Source organism: Acomys russatus, chromosome 25 (assembly GCF_903995435.1).
Source record: "Acomys russatus chromosome 25, mAcoRus1.1, whole genome shotgun sequence".
NCBI lineage: Eukaryota > Metazoa > Chordata > Mammalia > Rodentia > Muridae > Acomys > Acomys russatus.
Window position 1 is genome coordinate 9,256,799 of NC_067161.1, and position 19,184 is coordinate 9,275,982.

Here is a 19,184-nt window from a genome sequence, read left to right on the forward strand (position 1 = left end):
CTGGGTGGCAGTAGTGGCCAAGCTTCCTGATTGTTTAGTTGCCACTGTGTGCCAAGCTCTTTGGTGAGGATAGCTACAGGAATCTCCTATAGCCCTTTTGGATGTGGGTCGTTATCATTCTTTGGCAAAGGAGGAAACTGAGGCAGAGGACAATAAATAAAACACCTCTCAGAGAAGTCTTGATTGACCATAGGTGACCGCAGGATCAGAATTCAATCCCACGCTGTGGCTGTGGCTGTGGCTGTGGCTGTGGCTGTGGCTGTGGCTGTGGCTGGGACCATTGCCAACCCTGTTGCCCCCATCTTGAGTGTGATTTGTTGACTTGCAGGGTGCAGAGATCCCACCACTACCCCGGGTCTCCCACAACCTGTCTAAGGTTCCACCTGCGAGTCATCAAAAGAGGAGTGTCTTGGTGTCTTGGGATTGCCCAGGTAAACCCTTCAGCCAGGGGGCGGGTCAGGCCCGACGTGCTGGATGGGCGCGGCTTCGCGTCCCGGCGCAGGTGGCCTGGGCGGCCTGGTTCCGGCTACAAGCCGCGCAGCCTCTGCAGTACCAAGGATCAGGGGCGGTGTCCAGCGAGGACCCAGGGAGAGTTCCAGAAGCCCCGCCCTCAAGGTAAGCGCCACCTTCCCCGGGAGCGGCAGGCGAGCGAGGGGCGGGCGATTGCCCCGCCCTGTTCCTGTAGTGACCGAAAACCTCGGCCCTCCGCACTCGGGGCTCCGCGCGCCGCCGCCACCGCCGCTTTTCACCTGCGCCCGTCGCCCGCTTTCGGTGCGCGCCGGGCCAGTCGCCGCATCCCAAGTCCCTCCGTCCCAAGCGCCACCATGCACTCGCTCTTCAGGAAGAAAAACAAAGGCAAATACAGTCCAACGGTGCAAGCGCGGAGGTGAGGGGGCGTCCTGGGCTGGGATGAGGGAGACCTGGAGCTGAGCCAGGAGTCGGTGATGCGTGGGAACTATGGGCGGAGGTCCCTCTGGAACTAAAAAGTTCTGCCCTTGTGGGATGGGACCGGTGATGGGCACCAAGAGTAATACGAGGGACTCTAGAGACCCATGATGCGTTACTTTGGGGGCCTAGATGGTGAGGATTCGAGTAAGGAGTACAAGACACTGACTGTACCCCCAAGCTGTGGGATTACCCTGAACCTGGAATCTCAGTTGTGAAGCATTGTATGGGCACCCTGGGTCTCTCGGGAAATAAGTTGGGTGTAGAGTGCTCCCCTGTGGTACTTGTAGACCGAGCAGGTGCTGCTGGAGTTGGGCTGCATGCAGGAGATCGTGGCTCCAAGGGCGGCCCACCTGTCCTAACTATCTCAATTTGCACCTGCCTGCCTGCGCTGGCGCACTCAGAGGCCGCGATGAGCGCAGGGGCCGCGGGGGCCCACGCTAAGGCATTCACCGGCTCTCTAGACTCCCGTTCAGCCCGGCTGGGTGGGGACAGACTAATTTCTCACTGCGTGATTTCTCAGGGGTGTGGCTCCCGGCGCTTCCCCACCCCCTTAGTCCCGAAACCGGCCGCGTCTATCCCAGGGCCTCCCGGAGAAGCGAATGACATGTCTTGATGTGTCTGGATGGAGAGACAGCCCACGTCGGTTTTGATAAGCCTAATGTATTCATTCGCTTAATAACCGGTTTGGGGGAGACTGATGAAGTGGCTGAGATTGAGGGAGGGGGTGGAACTCGTGCCTCTGCCTTGACACTCCACTAGAGGAAATGGCGGGGGGGGGGGGGGCAGGGGGAGAGGGGTGTCTCTCCAAAGAACTTAAGGCAGCTGAGAAGTGACAAACGTCACAGCTCACCTGCCTGAGAGGTTTACACCAAGCTGTCCTTCTCCACTGGTCCATAAACAGTTCCTCCCTGCTCCCCAGACTCCAGATGGAGACAAGAGGGGAGACTCTGGGCCCAGAGTTTTCCCGCTGGCAGTCTCTGCCTGTTCAACCCAGACCCACCTGTTGAGACAGGTGCCCTGGGCACTGCAGCCTGGAGTGTGGCGGACATGTTTGTATGCTTTCAGAAACTCTGTGACTGCCCTGTGGCCCCGCTGACAGGGCTTTTTGAAGTTTGGGAGTTTTTTCTTTTGTTCTCCTCATCAGCCCTGTCTTTCACAACTCCAGAGACTGGGCAGGGCCCTTCATACTGTTTCTCTGTGACTGGTCCAGCTGGCTGTCAGACCCAGTTGGGGTCCCATCCAGTCCTTGTGCTGCTCTCTTGAGTATTGCACAATTGGACACTTTGTGCCAGTCCCACAAGGGGTCAGGCCCCTGTGGTCCTCAACAGGAGGAGAGTCACACATCCCAGGAGCTGGGCCAGGTCCCACCCCCACACTCCCAGCCCTCCAGCCTTGAAGGCCAGGGCTTGGATCTAACAGCAAAGGGAAGAGAGCAGGGAAGGGAGTTAGAAGCATCTCCATCTTTTCCAGCTGGGGGGGGGGGGGGCTGGTAGGGGGGGGGGGGGGAGGGGTATGGGGGAGGGGAGATAGCACCTGGCTGTTACAGTACAGGAGTCCTGCCTTCCTCCTGGTCTAGGCAGCCCCACTTTGTCCTTGGCTGGCAGCCTTGGCCATGGACCTCAGCTTAGAAGTCTCTTGCTCTAGGACAGGATGAAGCCTCCTTTGGGCTCTCATAGACTTATGATCATCTAAGCCTGAGTAGGGACCAGATACTTCTCTTCATGGTCTCCTGGCCCAGGGTGCCCTCTGTCCCCACCTCCTTGCTGGAGAACTAGCCCCTGACCAAACTTCTACCTATTCATCCCCCCCCCACTCTCTCCCCTTTATTTTTTTGAGACAGGTTCTTGCTGTGTAGCCCAGGCTTGCCTGGAATCCACTGCGCAGCTCAGCCTGGCCTTGAACTCCATCCTCCTGCCTCAGCCTCCCTAGAACTGAGTACAACAATTTCTAAAGCACTGGCTGGTGCCCAGCCAGCCCTGTAGCAAGCACAGTGATGGAGGTGGTGGTGGTGGTACCTAATGTTCTAAGCTGTGGTTGCTGGCCATAGGGAGTACCCCCTGCAGAGCCATTCCTGCATTCTGAGTTCTCTGTGGTTCCTCCTCTGTTGCTGTCTGAGGGAGAATGCAGGCCCAGAGGAAGGTGGGTAGGAGCTCTGAGCCTCAGTTTCCCTGTCTGCTGAAGATGGGATGGTCAGCATTTCACCAGTAGAGGGCTGGAAAAACAAAGGTGCCCAGCGCACCAGGAGTACCCACGCAACCCACAGGAGGGTTATCAATGCCTTCCCAAGCTCAGGGGACCCAGAAATCCTGAGTCAGGACTTTTACACACAGGCAGCCAAGAGCTTGGACAGCACAAATCCCCATCAAGGAACAGAGAGGCACCCTCCCTGTTTGTCTGCCTTTTAGCCGGTGACATGGGTTAAGGGATTCTGGGCAGGGTGTGAACCCCGATGCTCCAGTCACCCTGGTTCCTAATGACAGGTGTGGAAGTTGGTGTTCACACCTGAGCTAATGACAGGGTCAGGTTCGAGGTGCAGGTCCTGAGGATAGCATCTAGACCAACAAGGAGGTGCTGAAGGGTTCCCACCCCCACCCCCCGTGGCTGTGCAACTTTAGTGGGGGTTCTTGACCTCTCCCAGTCACTTTCTCGCCTGGAATGGGCATAAGAGTGTCAGCCTGTGAGTATTGGCTAAGGATTAAATGAAGGAATCCAAAGAAAAGGGTGAGAACCATAGGGACCATCAACATAAGGTGGTGGTGGTGATGATGACGATGAAGGAGAAGAAGAAGGAGGAGGAGGAAGAGGAGGAGGAGGAGGAGGAAGAGAAGAAGAAGGAGGAGGAGAAGGAGGAGGAGGAAGAGAAGAAGGAGAAGAAGAAGGAGAAGGAGGAGGAGGAGGAGAAGAAGAAGGAGGAGGAGGAGGAGGAGGAGGAAGAGAAGAAGAAGAAGGAACATATGCTGTGTGACTGGGGCCGTGGATAAGTTGACAGAGTGCTTATCTACTACCATGCATGAAGCCCTAGGCTTGATTCCCAGAACTGTATAAAAACAGGCACGGTGGCACATGCCTGTCATCCCAGCACTTGGGATGTGGAGGCAGGAGGGTCAGAAGTTCTTGGTTATCCCTGTTGACAGAGAGGATTTGAAGCCAGCCTAAGCTGCATGAGACCCTGTGTGAAAACAAGCATGAAACATCCTAGAAACCCAGGAACAAGCATGATATTCCCGTGGGCGGAGCAAAGCTGAGGGAGACCTTGACCACTCCCTGCGCTCTGTTGCTGGTGTCACACAGGGGAGATAAGAAGAGGTTATACACAGGTATAATCACGTGACGGATGAGGACGGGTCTCCAGCCCACCCGTTCTGCTTTCTGGAATGGTGTACATGAGTCTGTCAGGTCAGAGTGCTTCCAGGTCAGGGACGACCTCCTGGGAAAGGTGTGTGAGTGGAGCACTTAAGATCCGGCTTTAGGGTCAGACTCCAATCCAAAGACAAAACCTTGACCTCGATGAGTGATCTCCGTGACTTCCAGGCCAGCCCAGTCCACATAGTGAGTTCCAGGCCAACCAGGGCTACATAGAGAGACCTTGTCTTAAAAATTAAATAGAACTGATCTCACACATCCACCTCCATTGTGGCCCCAGCGCCCCACAGTCTCTCCCAGCCCCATCCAGTCTTCCAGCAAGAAGGCTACCTAAGCGAGGGAGGGCGTGGCTCACGTTCTGTCATAGTAGGGCAGCAATGGTGACAGGAGTGTGAGGCAGCTGGCCTCCTGCACCTCAGTGTGCCAGAGGGACGGATGTTCACATTTTCCTTTTTCTTCAGGCTGGGCCCCCGGCCCTGGGGATGGTACTGCCTGTATTTTGGGTGGGTCTCCCACCTCAGCTAATGTAGCCTAGAGACTCCCTGGTGGGCGTGTCCAGAAATTGCTCTCCAGAATGATTCGAGATCGTATCAGGCTGGCAATCCAGAGTAACCAGCCTCAATGGCCCTGCGCCAGCGGGAGGATCCTGCGTGTAGAAAGGGGGCTGGCAAGAAGCACGTGTTGGGGCCACCCTGACAATCCTGGTGGCTAAAAGTAGCATTTGATGTTCAGCATGCATGAGTTCAAGCCCCAGCTGTGCCTCTTCTGCACTGTATGACCTTGAGGAGATTGCCTCATGTCTCTGAACCTCGCTTTCATCATCTGAGCGATGGGTGTAGTGTCATAATCCTCACCTGGATCAGCTCTGGAGCATTCTTAGAAGAAGGACCCGCCACACACTGCTACGAGGACAAGGTTCTAAGTCTAGAAGCCTGCCTGGCAGTGGATTCATGTAGCTTCTGCGTGCCCCCACTGATGAGTGACAGCTGGAAGGAGAATGTCAGGATGCCTGGTCAGCAAAGCATGCTACCCACCCGCTACCTAGGTGTCTTGGGCAGAAGGAACTGCCCATTACTCCCCTACACCTGTCGAGGGCTGTGGGACATGGTAATGTGTCATTCTTACCACATGCCCAACAGATGGGCTGGCTCCCACTTCTCAGGTGAACACTAAAACTGAAATAGAAAGATACCACCCTGGGCTCACAAGAGGCCTATGGGGCATGTGGCACAGGGGTTCCTGAGGAGGAGGAATCCCGCCCCCATGGCTGAAGCTAGTGGCAGCCCAGTCCAAGGACTCTCCAGCCAGAGGGCAGAATGTTGAATACAGCTCTGCAGCCTTTGTTACTATGCCCCCCACACCTTTTAAGGGTTAGGGCTGGCGTTGTGGGGTGAGGAAGGGAGAGCATTTAGGCAGGGTCTTAACGTACTATGTAGCCTAAGTAGCCTTGAACTCACTACACATCCCAGGCTGGCTTCTCACTCATTCTGTAGCCTGACACACACACCCCTGCCCTCCCCCAATGAACTATGTAGCCCAGATTAGCTTTAAACCCGTGGCTGTTCTCCTGCCTAAGCTTCCCATGTGTTGGGACTGCCTTTATGGGCCACCACGCCCTGGTCTGGCCAGCTCTGTGTGCAGAAGATGTTGACAGAGATCCAGGACAGAGCTGGGCTCAGCCTATGGTAAGGACTGTTAGTGACAATGGTCCTCAGGCACAGTCAGTGGCCAGCCTTGGGGGAGAGGGAGTTTTGGGGAAGCATGGCTTAGTTAATACCCTATAAGTATTAGTTTACCACCCAAAGCTGATGGGATAGGAGTCAGGCACTCCCAGGGAACAGCAACCCCCTGTAGGCAATGTGGGACCTCGCTGGCACCATCTGTGCCCTCCTGCCTGCCTCAGCCTGTCCAGGCATCGGAAGAGGGAACTGGCCTGAGGGCTTCATTCTTTCTGCTTTTGTAGTCTCAGCCTCCTAAGCCTGAGAAGGCCTTCTGCGGTCTCTCTTAAATGGGTCCCCACTCCTGCTGCCTCCAGAACTCACAGCCCAAAGGGCTTCTTAGCTGGCCCTTTGCCGTTCCTGTTTTAACCCAGTAGACAGCCCATCTTCCTGATGCAGGCATAGCCACTGCTGCATGTGACAGCAGTGTCCCTGCCTGTTTGACTTTTCTGGGACACTGGCAAATGCTGCCCCGTATAGTGTGAGTGCCTATCCTGTCTCCATGCTGTTCCTGGGCAGCCGAGGCCTTTGCCCAGGCTGTGCCTCCTCCTTGAAGTGCCTTACTTCTTCTTGCTCATTTACGTGGGTTCCCAGGAGCCCTCCCAAGCCTCCTACTGAGACAACACCCATCCATCCAGCCCATTGTCTCACCTAAGTCAGTCTTATCTCAGGGTCTTTTGGGTTCGTGTGCTAGCCCACTAGACCACGAATGAAAGAGTGGGGTCAGCCATCAGACCAGAGGCTCGGGAATGGGCAAAGTAAGTAGAAGCTGGGTAGAGTTCTCTCTGGAGCCTGAGCAGTGTGGCCCCACCCCCATCCAGTCTCTGTCCTGGACTAACGAGCGGGCAGAGTAAACAGCAGGTAACAGTGACGAGCAATAGGTACTGAAATATAGGAGAGAAAGGGGAAATGGGAGCATCTAAGCTGTGCCAAGGGCAGGCAGGAGATGACAATAAAGATTTGACAAGACAATAGTATCCTCACAAGGCCACGCTGAGCAGGCAGAGCAAGTGGATGAAAGGTGAGAGAGGACGAAAGTAGGTTTTAAAATGTACAAAGAAAGCCGAGCATTGTGGCGCACGCTTTTAATCCCAGCACTCGGGAGGCAGAGGCAGATGGATTGCTGTGAGTTCGAGGCCAGCCTGGTCTACAAAGTGAGTCCAGGACAGCCAAGGCTACACAGAGAAACCTTGTTTTGAAACAAACAGACAAACAAAAAGTACAAAGAGCAGCCAGGTGTGCCGAAGCAGGTCTGTACTCCCAGCGCTGGGGAGGCTAAGGCGGGAAGATTGTGAGTTCAGGGCCAAGCTAGGCCACATGGTGAGACCTATCTCAAAACAAAACAAACAAACAAAAAGCTACTACCAACAGCAACAAAATGAAAAAAAAAGCAATGTTATCAATAACTTTTGGATGTTGATAGATGTACTAAAAGCATAAATGGAGGGCTGGAGAGATGGCTCAGCAGTTAAGGACATGTGTTGCTCTTCAGAAGACTTGGGTTCAGTTCTCAGTACCACATGGTGGTTCATAACCAGGAATTCCAGTGTCCATTTCTGACTTCCTCAAGCACCAGGTACACTTGTGATGTACAGATGTACATGCAGGCAAAACACCAACACACACACACACACAAACACACACACACAATAAAAATGTAAATATAAATATAATTATGTACTCCTGTGAGGGGGGCTTGAAGGGTGATCAATATAAAAGACCTTTTATTTATTGTTTGTTTGTTTCGAGACAGGGTTTCTTTGTGTAGCCTTGGTTGTCCTGGACTCACTTTGTAGACCAGGCTGGCCTCGAACTCACAGAGTGCTGGGATTACAGGTGTGCGCCATTGCACTCTCTCCTTTTATTTATTTTTAAAGAAAGCCTGAAGTGAATATGGCTATGAAAGGACATCCACTAAGTCCTAGTAACAGGCACAGGGGTGACCACTTCTCTTTGGTACTATTCTGCAAGCTCTACAGGGTCACGATGACTTATCTCTACTTCAGAGTGACACTCTAATGTCCAGAGGCACCATGGTTAGCTTGAGCCCTGTCAGTACCATAGGAACCTTCAAGACCAGATTCTTGACTTGACCTTTGTGTGTCTGTAACGAGAGCTGGAGGCCTGGAAGCCAGGAGGTGGGTGGCCTTCCCTAGGCAGAAATAGTTCAGGCCTTAAAAATAGAGCAGGAATTACGACCCCAGCAACCCACTCAGTGTAGGATTTACTTCCTCAGGATTAATAACTGGGTGTTGGGGGGGGGGATATTGACTGTCTAATTACCACAGAAGTTTCTAGTAGGGAAAATATCAGTCAATTGGCTAATCAATCTGGTATTTATTGAATACCACCTGAATGTAGCTTTTTCTTAAGATTTCCTTCTGGTGGAGACTTGGAATTTTTTCTCATCCCTGTTGCTTAGTTTTAAGAGTTTTCTGTGCTTCAGTTCCTCGTTCTCAGCCCTGGCTGTATTTCAAAATAACCTGAGGAGGTCTACCAGGATATGTCTTATCTCAGAGTAATTAAATCAGAGCCTTTAGAGGCAATTGGCCTCTGTTCTTGAGCTGTGCAGTCAGGAGTAACCACAATAGTGATGTTGATGTCATGCTCTGTCCTGTCCTTAGGGGTGTGTATATTATATTTCCCCTTTCAGTGGCAGTTTCCTGGAATGTCACCTTCTGTTCCTTTACACCTTTCAGTTCTTTCCTGTATCACTTAGTTTCAGGTATGTCTTAAGATGTCATACAGTCCAGGTGTGGTGCTGCACACCTTTAATCCCAATACTTGAAAAGCAGAGGTAAATGGAATTCTCTGAGTTCCAGGCAAGTCTGGGACAAATATCTTTGAACAGACATGGCCCCATATAGCCAAGGCTGGCCTTACACTTGCTATGTAAGTAAAGATCCCTTTGGACTCCTGATCATCCTTCCTCCATCTCCCAAATCCTGAGATTACAAACATAAGCCATCATACCCAAGTTATGGGGTGCTGAGAATTGAAACCAAGCTTCGTGCGTGCTAGGCAAGCACTCTGCCAACTTGAACTAGATCCCAAGTCCCTTAATTGGAGAGTTTAACTCATTTATGTTTATTGCAGTGACCAATGTGTTTGGACCGACTCTGATGCACTGACATTTATAGTGCTTCTCTTTTTCATTTCTTAGTTCTTTCTCACCTGTTCACTGGATTGAGTTATATTTTCCAGAATTAAATTTAGATCATAAGAGTACCTGTAATCCTAGCACTCAAAAGGCTGAAACAGGAGGATTGCAAATTCAAGATCAGCCTGGTCTACAATAGTAAGACTCTGTTTCTCCAACAAACAAACAAAAACAAACTGGATTATGAGGCCTGAATAGGACTAATGAGGCTGAAAATACCCTGGCCTAAGTAATTTCCTAATTATAATCACTGGGGTGTTTTCTTAACCCTCCCTATTAACCTATAAAGTTTAAGACAATAAAGATTTACTCATGTCTAGGGTGGGCCCTTCTGTAACCCTTAATTCCAGGGCTTGCATAAGCTTGGGGCTCAGAGTATAGGAATTAAATGGAGCAGGCATTTTATGGTCTGTCTACAGCTCATATCTCCAGGGGATTATGCTCAAAATCCTGTCCCCAGGGTCTGTGCCAGAGGAAGGAAGATGGCAAGGCATTTGTGTGCAGGAGTGAAATGTGTGTTTAAAGAGTACCTGCTGGGCTGCTGCAGTTTTTGGGTGCATAGGAAGACTCTGTCTTAAAAAAAAAAAAAGTTAATAATAACAATAACAACTGCATTAAAAAAAAAACTACCACAAAGCAATTCTATTGGTCCTTCTTGGCTATACATGTGCAGATGTGTTGAGATTCAATGAGACCCCCACCACACCAGCCTGCTCTGAAGCTCAGCATCCCACCTCAGTGTAAGCCAAAAGCATCCATCCTGGCAGGTGGCCAGAGGGTCAGAGAAGGAGCCTGTGTGTCACTGGATGGAGTGTGTGGCACAGGTTCTTACCATGTTGGTTCCTTGCACTTGAAAGTCCTGTTCAGAGGGACAGGTGGGGAATTCTTGTGGTCACATCTGAAAGAATGACTCAGCCTCAGTTTACCACTTCTGATTGTCACCTTGCCTGTTACCTGAGATTAATTGTACTGACCATAATGCCAACAAGATGTCAATTACCTTGTCACTCCTGGTAGTGAGTGCCTCGCCCTTCTGTTCCTGGTGTCTTTTGTCACTTTGTCTGGGACTGGGGAGGTTGCTTTGGAGCCTGGCTGCTTAGAGTCAAATCTAATCTGATGCTACCGTTTCATAGCTGTGTGACCCTGGGCAGGTTTCTTAAATGCACTTTACCTCAGATGACGTCATCTGGAAGAGAGGTTAGAAGTTGCTGATGCGCTCTAAAGTGTCTGCTCATTTCAACGCCTGTTGCTGGAGCCCCAAACACATGCAAGGCCTGGAATTAAGGGTCATAGAAGACTAGTGTGTGCCAGCACAGCCCTGTAACTCTGCAGCAATAGAGAGGCTGAGGCAGGAGGATCACACAATAAGATAAAACTCAAAAGAGTGTTGAAGAGGTGGCTCCATCAGCATTTGTCTCCCAAGGGTGAGGAACTGAGTTCAAGTCCAGGGACCACATGTTAAAAGCTGGGTGTGGTGTCTCACATCGGTAGTCCCAAGAATAGGGGGTGTAAGGTGGAGACAATGGATTCCAGGAAGTGTGCTGGACAGCTAACCTGGATTACTTAGTAAAGTCCCAGGCTACATATGAATGACCCTGTTTCAAATAACAACTGGAAGGCAGCTAAGAAATGACAGCTGAGGTTGTCCTCTGACCTCTACGTGGACAGATGGGCGTACTCACACACCACATGCATGTATACTCTTCCCCAACAACACACACACACACTAAAACACAGTGTGCAAAGGTGGGAGTTGGCTATATGGCTCAATGATAAAGGCACTTGCCACCAAGTCTGATAACCTAAAATTTGTTCTTCAGGGCATACATGATGGAAAGAGAACCAGTTCCTTCAAGTTTTCCTCTGACCTCCACACACACATGCCCATATCTATACACATATGCACAAAATAACTAAAACATAATAAAAAAAATTAAAAGCCCCAGAACTGTAGCACTGCCCTTCCTGGCTCCTTAAAGAACAACACATGAAAAGCTGAGCAGTCAGTGGGCACCTACCTAGTGGATGCTCTGCGTCTAAGTCTGTGTCTAACCCCTGACATTCCAGTCACGTTCTGAGTCTCTCTTTAGAGGACACTGGGCTGGGGGACCCACCACACCCAAGTCAGCCTCTATCACACTCAACGCCCCTCAGAGCCACTGAGCCCACCCCTGGCTCCAGAGGCAGGTGAGATCTAGGACGGCTGTGGCTGCAGGAAGCTCTGGGAAGGCAAGTGGTTCCTGAGAACAAGTGTGCACTCCCACGTTCCAGGCATTCCTGCTCAGGTGTTTCCCCACCTGCACACGCCCCACACTCACCGAGACAGAATTAACCTCAAAAGGGAGGAACTGAGGCAGGACCAAGGGCTGGTGCATGGGGACTGACTCAGGCCTGGAGAGTCAGGTGGCTGTGGTGAGAATGGAGTCGCCACCTCCCCTTCAGGCCTCACCTCTACAAAAGGAGAGGCAGAGTGACAGGGACACTCTGGGCAGGCAGCGACAGCTGAGGTGGAGGTGGTGGCAGAGAGCGGGCCTCTCTAGGACCACTGGGCAGCAAGTGGCTCTCAGAGTGTCTGCTCTGGGGAAAAGCTGCTCTCCTAGCCTGGGAACAAGCCAAGTCTCCACCTCTGTCCTGCGTCCTGGGGGTCCAGCTATGTCTTCATGCACTGAACCCCCTATACTCCAACCTGGGCTCGGCTAGGCAAGGCTGAAGCCCTGCATCCTTTGGGAGTCAGTCTGTCAAAGAGCAGGTGGCAAACGCCTAGCTAGTGTGTGTGTGTGTGTGTGTGTGTGTGTGTGTGTGTGTGTGTGTGTGTGTGTGTAAATGCCTAGCGTGTGTGTGTGTGTGTGTGTGTGTGTGCAAATGCCTAGCGTGTGTGTGTGTGTGTGTGTGTGTGTGGAAATGCCTAGCGTGTGTGTGTGTGTGTGTGTGTGTGTGTGTGTGTGTGTGTGTGTGTGTGTGTTGGGGTGGGTGGGATTCCAGGGAGCAAATAACTGACTTTATCAAGTAGCCATAGGTACCAAACTCTGAGCAAGGCAGGCATGCAATGGGTGCCTCATCCCTTTGCTGCACAGGCCCCAGGACCTGCCCCCTAGACCATGTGACTTCCAGGTCTGGCTTGGGAGTCTTCATACGAAGGAGTGTGAGCGTTCCCTGGTATGCAGGCATTCTTTTTTCTTTTTTTAAGTTTTTAAAGACAGGTTTCTCTGTGTGCAGCCCTGGCTGTCCTGAAATCACTCTGTAGACCATGGTGCAGGCATCCTATCCTAGCTATTCCCACGCTACAGATGGGACAACTGCGACTCAGAGAAGCCATGACACTGGCAATGCAATAAGAAAGGGAGGAACCCAGGCATCTGACTGGGCTGTGTGCTTAAGGAAAAGCTCTGCTGCCCTGATCTTATGGAGGCATCTTTCCACCTCCCTGCCTCACCCACCCATGCTGTGGAAAAGGACCAGTGGCCCCTGCATGAAATTACAATTGTTCAGCAGGCAAGCAGGACAGGAGTCAGGGTCTGTCGAGACCCCTGTGTTCCTCCTTACGCAAGCAGAGTGTTTGTGTTTGAGTGTGCCCAGTGGATGTCCTGTTCTTGGCTCCTTGATGGTATCTTTGCTGGTACTGACAAGATTATGGGCTGTCCTGGCCGTGCTGTGAAGTCACGTAGCACAGGGCTCAAACTCCAGTTTCCCACTTTGTAAGTCACATCAGAGCCACAGAGTCCCCAGCACAGAGCAGGCAAAGCTGTAACTACTGAACCACTAACTGCCAGCAACAGAGCTAGGACTCTGTGGTTCCCTGCCCTGCCCCCGAGGTTGCTCTGCTCCAGATACATCCTAGGGACACAAAGAGATACCTGTTCCTGTCCCCAGAAAGCTCTTGTCAGGGCCTCATGTTCTTCGTCACAGCCCTAGAGCTCTGTCAGGGTGACCATTGCTGTGATGAAACACCTTGACCAAAGCGACTTGCAGAGGAAAGGATTTGTTTGCCTTACACTTCCACATCTTACTCCTTCATGAAGGAAGTCAGGACAGGAACTCAAACAGGGCAGGAACCTGGAGGCAGGAGCTGATGCAGAGGCCATGGAGGAGTGCTGCTTACTGGCTTGCTCTCCATGGCTTGCTCAATCCAAGACCACCAGCCCAGGGGTGGCACCACTCACAGTGGGATGGGCCCTTCCCCATTGAACACTCACTGACGAAATGCCCTACAGACTTGCCTACAGCCTGATCTCACAGAGGGAGGCATTTTCTAATTGAGGGTCCCTCCTCTCAGACCACTAGCCCGCACAGGCTCCAAGAAGGCACCCAGCAGCCTCCCAGCCAGCCTGGCCTCACTTCCCCAAGCTAGGAGAAGGAAGAGGGGCACAAGAGGACCCCACTGGGCTTGCAAGATGCTCTTGGTGGGCAATCCCAACCTATGTCCAGGCCTGGGCTGAAAGGGCTGTTTCTGGGGACATCAGAGTCCTGGGCCCTCCCAGTCCTGTTCCTTTACATGCTGTGGAGTCTGAACAAAGACTTTGAGGTAGCGTTTCTCAGACCTCAGCATGACTCCCTCCTTCTCTGCCATGGGTGGGTGTCTATGGGCCTCACTTAGCCTGTCTCAGTTTGCTGAAAATCCCAGAAATATAAAAGGAACCATGACCCTTTACGTGAAATGGAGCTTTGTTCTAACTTCTCCAGCTTCCTCCTTGGTGTTACTGTCTTCCCTGGTCCCTGGTGACATTGAACTCCCAGAGTCCCTTGCTCCCTTCCATCTGCTGTCAAGGAAGTTCCGCCTATGCATGTGTGTTAGCTGGGGCACAGTGGGATGGAGATCATGGGGTCACTGGGCAGGAGTCCCAGAAGTGGCATGGTATTGTCTTTGGTGACAAGTAATGGGTATCGGGACACCCTCCTGAGTCCTACCTTGGCCTGTGAACCTGGCATACAAGGCCCGCATGGCAGCAATCAAGCTCTCCCTCCCACAGAAACCCCCTGCAGAAGCCACACACAGTGTGAGGACAGTGTTAGCCTCAGTTCCATTTTTTGATAACTCTAGAGGGAGGGACGGTGCAGAGAACCAGTGACCCCAGGGACATTATTACTGCTGAACACTACTGAGGTACCAAGCTACCCACAAACCACCAGGAGCATGTTGGGTGCCCTACTGAGGTTACCAAGCTACCCGCAAGCCACCAGGAACATGTTGGGTGCTCCCTGTGTGGTCAGACAGTAGTACCCCACTTGAGGAGCATAAGTAACCACAGATCTGCTGTTAGATGCTGCTCTGAAACCCCACCTCAATCCTTGAGCCCCATAAATGTCATTGAGACACCATGCCGATGTCTGATGCAAGCCGTGACTAAGCAGCAGACTGTGTTGGCCCCGTTGTAGGGATGATAAGACTGGGGATCAGAAGACGGACAATCCACTGGGCGTAGTTGTACGGGTCTGTCACCACAGCGTGTAGGGAAGCCGAAGCAGGCGGATCAAAAGTTCAGGCCTTGTCTGAGAGCAGAGTGAGTTCAAGGCTAGCCTGTGCAATTCCAAATAACTAAGAAGAAGGCTGTGGCTGTAGCTCAGGGCACAGCCTAGAATGTTTAAGGTCCTGGCTTCAATTCTCGGTACAACTGTTGGTGTAGCCAGGTCTGGTTCCAGACTCAGATCTTTCCCCATCCACAGCTGTCCCCCATGTGACCCTGGGTGGTGCCTTCACTTCTGAAGTGACCCAGGTAATGGGCAGATGGGGTTGATGGATCTGAGGACACCTTCAAATGACAATGTCCACTGACTGCCCCGACCACTCACACCCCTACCAACTTCTGGGCATGGAAGTGAAGGCTGTGCATGCCCCTTCAGTGGTGCCCTTACTAACCCTGCCCTATTTCGGGGTGGGTAGCTGGGAGTACTTGGGTTTCCCTGGTCCAATCAGGTGTTTGCCAACTGTGGGTGGGACAGGAGTAGGATGAGGGTGGCGGGAAGAGCTGTATCTCGGCCTCCATCAAGGCCACCAAGAGTGGATGGCCCAGTATGGTTCATCGGTGAGATGAAAAGCCCAACCTGCCCAGCCTGTTCCCACGCCCCTCCCTGTTGGTTCCGCTCAACCCCACATTCCTGTGCTGCTGGCATGGAACTCTGCAGCTCCCACAGGAACACACAGACCCCAAGCCTGAGGAGCTACAGCACAGAATGTCCCAGGCTCAATCTCACCACTTTTCTGTAAAGCAGGATAAATAATGCTGGCCTGGCGAGATGGCACAGCAGTTGAGAGCACTGACTGTTCTCCTGGCTTGGATTCCCAGGACATTGCGGAGGCTCACAACAGTCTATAGCTCCAGGTCCAGAGGATCCGACGCCATCTCCTGGCCTCCATGGGCACTGTACACACGTGGCTACTGCCACTGCTGGCCACTGCCCTGGTGGTTCTGCCTCTGAGAGTTATCTGGGGGCTCCTTTGGCTTCTGGCTTTTGCTGCTCAGCATGGCCTCACCTCTCAGCTCCACAGGGGAAAGGCCACAGGAGCAGGAGGCAGCACGGGGGCGGCGGGGGGGGGGGGGGGGGGGGGTCTGTCAGGCATGCCTAAGTGAGCCTGCTTACATGGCTGGAGGAGGAGTGTTTGCACCAATCCCAGCTTCTCTCAGGCAAATAAAGGTGGTGTTTGCACCAATCACAGCAGTCCTTCTGCTAGGCCATCAGAAAGTGCTTCCCTTTAAGCAGTGACACACACAAGGAGGCGGAGGCAGGCGAATCTCTGTGGGTTTTTTTTCCAAGACAAGGTTTCTCTGTGTAGCCTTGGCTGTCCTAGACTCACTTTGTAGACCACGCTGGCCTCAAACTCATAGCAATCTGCCTGCCTCTGCCTCCCAAGTGCTGGGATTAAAGGCGTGCGTCACCACACCTGGCTGGTTTTTGGTTTCTCAAGACAGGGTTTCTCTGTGTAACCTTGGCTGTCCTGGACTTGCCTTGTAGACCAGGCTGGGCTCGAACTCACAGCAATCTACCCACCTCTGCCTCCCAAGTGCTGAGATTAAAGGCGTGCGCCACCATACCCAGCTTATCTCTGTGAGTTTGAGGCCAGCCTGGTCTACAAAACAAGCCCAGGACAGCCAGGGCTACACAGAGAAACCCCATCTTGAAAAACCAAAAGAAAAAAAAAAGGGGCTTCCCCTCTACCTGGGTGGACAGGTTTCAGGCCAGCTCCGGTTCACTGAAGCTCGAGATAGCATAAGATGCCACGCAAACCTTCAGGGCTTTGACCAATGAGTGCTTTTCTAAAGGTGTCTACAGAGTGTTCTAGTTGGCTGCTGCTGGCAGGAGGGCAATTCCTCTGGCTGTTTGACAGTATTTTTGCTCAGGGCAACCAGGGCAGCAAGCCAGAGTCAAACAGCTGTCATTAGGGAGTCACATTGCCCCATCCCACCAACCTTTGCTTATTTACAGGGAAAATAAATAGCAGCCATGCTTACAATCTAAACTCAGCATACCACTAAGAGTGGCTTGAAGAGATTTGGACAGTGCCTAACCCCTGCCTGGGGCCTCTGGCAGAAGTGGGTGCATTCATATGTCTCAGCGCCAGCCCTCAAGAGAAAGGATCCCTTGAGCCCGAACAACCTGAACAACAGAGAGACCCTGTCTCACACCTCTCCCTCATGTTCATAACCACTGTAAATAGACCTTTATTTATAGTCAGGGGTAAAGCCCAGCACCTCATGCACTGAGCTACACCCCACACTCCCTCTAGTGATCCTTGTCATTATTGATCTGTTGTTGATTCTCCCCCCTCCACCCCCCATAAAACATAGTCTCACACTGTAGAATTCCTTATGTAGCCAGGGAATTCTGATCCAGGCTGGCCTTAAACTTGCTTCTGGGAACTGATGTGTGCCACCTATTCCAGCTGGCCAGCCTCTTTAGTTAGTTAGTTAGTTAGTTAGTTAGTTAGTTAGTTAGTTTTTCGAGACAGGGTTTCTCTGTGTAGCCTTGGCTGTACTAGACTCACTTTGTAGACCAGGCTGGCCTTGAACTCACAGCGATCCGCCTGCCGCTGCCTCCGGAGTGCTGGGATTAAAGGTGTGCGCCACCATGCCCTGCTAGAAAGAGATCTTATGAGACAAAATGCACCAACTCTGCAATTCATTCACTTACCGCGTGCAACTCACAAGGGTTAGTATGTCTGCAGAGGGATAAAGTCAACGGCACAAGGAATTCCAGAACATTATATCACCCCAACTCCCCACCACTTACCCCCTGCCCACATTGTCCTTAGCACTCCTAAACCCACTGCTAGTTTAGTCCCAGCCTCATCCAATCAACTCTCTACTCCTGGAGAATTCCTCCACTCTGACATTTCACGTCAGTATGCCCACTGCACTCTCTGGTCCTTCATGTCCGGCATCTTTCCCTGAGTCCTGCTTGTAAGGGTCATCCTTGCTACAGCAGGTGTCTGAGACCACCCCCACCCCGGGCTTTGGCTGAGCCATAACAGATGGGCCACATTTTACTTAATCTACTGGTTGGTTGGTAGACATTTGAGTTGTTTCGAATTCTCATCTGTTATGAATAACACTGAGCAGACAGAAGCCACATTACCATACTTTTTTGGACCATAAGACACACTCAGTTTTTAGAGCAGTAAAACAAGAAAAACAGGAAAAACAGCAATCGGATCATAAGTCGCACCCTAATTTCCCACCCCACTTTCAGGGGAGAAAGTACACTTATGGTCTGAAAAATACAGTAACCCTCTCTTGGCTTAGACCCAAGAGCAAGGACTCATTGGATTGAATGGCAAGTCTTCATTCAGTTGTTGGTTATTCACTTATTTCTTCATTTTGAGATAAGGTCTCACTGTGTAACCCTGGCTGTTCTGGAACTTGCTATGCAGAACAGGCTAGTTTTGAACTCACAGAAATCTACTTGGCTCTGCCTTCCAATTGTTGGGATTAAAGGCGTGCACCACCACACCCTGCTTATTTGTTTGGTTGGTTTTGGTTTTTCAAGACAAGGTTTCTCTGTGTAGCCTTGGCTGTCCTGAAACTTACTCTATAGACCAGGCTGGCCTCAAACTCAGAGATCCACCTGCCTCTGCCTCCAGAGTGCTAGGATTAAAGGTGTGCGCTTGTTTGTTATGAGACAGGGTTTCATGTCTCCAATTTTCTACATGATGGAGGAGGACCTTGCACTCCTGATCCTCCTGCCTCTAACCGCCTGAGTGTTGGGATCACAGGTGTGAGCTACCACCACACGACTTTATTCTGTGGTGTGTGTGTGTGCTGGTGGCCACAGAAGGTCACCTGGAATCCTCTATCACTCTCTGCCTAGTTTCATTGAGCTGCCTCTACTGAACCTGAGTATATGTCTATCTCTATCTGTGTCTCTATGTCTCTGTCTCGCTCTGTCTCTGTCCATCTCTGTCTGTCTCTCTCTCTCTCTCTCTCTCTCTCTCTCTCTCTCTCTCTCTCTCTCTCTCTCTCTCTCTCTCCTAAGCTGCCAGTAAATGCCAGCAATCCTCCCCCTGTCTCTACCTTCCTCAGGGCTGGAGTTACAGAGGTGTGGGTACCATGCCAACTTTTACTGAGATCTGAACTGAGATCCTTCCTGAGCCATCTCTCCAGTCTAGCTTCCCCCCACCCCCTTCCCCTTTGGAGACAGGGTCTCAGATACCCCAGGCTGGCCCCAAATTCATTATGTAGACTTAAAATCCTGATGCTCTAGCCCTACCTCCCAAAGGCTGGCAGTATGTGCACCACACCTGGTTTATGCATTAACTTTCCCCCCACATCTCTGCACCATTTCACATTCTCACTAGCAGCCCATGAGGAAGGGTGGTTTCTTCATGTCTTTGTCAGTGTTAATACTATTTTTCATTCTTTATTATTATTATAACCATTGTGAAATGTGGCAAGTTTGAGCACATGGCATCTTAAACCGATCTATTAAATATGTACTGTGTCTTACAAGGCCTGCAAACTGGTCAAATGAAGATGCTAAGGGCGTGGACTCTGGGGACCGCCTTG

At 51.6% G+C, this 19,184-nt stretch overlaps 1 protein-coding gene across 1 annotated transcript in view; it reads left to right on the plus strand.

Moving 5' to 3' along the window:
• Positions 1 to 336: 336 nt before the first annotated feature.
• Positions 337 to 19,184, plus strand: part of Ppl (periplakin) — a 50,573-nt gene continuing 31,725 nt past the window's right edge. The window contains exon 1 of the mRNA XM_051167235.1: positions 337 to 886. Coding sequence (XP_051023192.1) covers positions 825 to 886 — 62 coding nt within the window. The 5' untranslated portion in view covers positions 337 to 824. The remainder of the gene's footprint in view (positions 887 to 19,184) is intronic.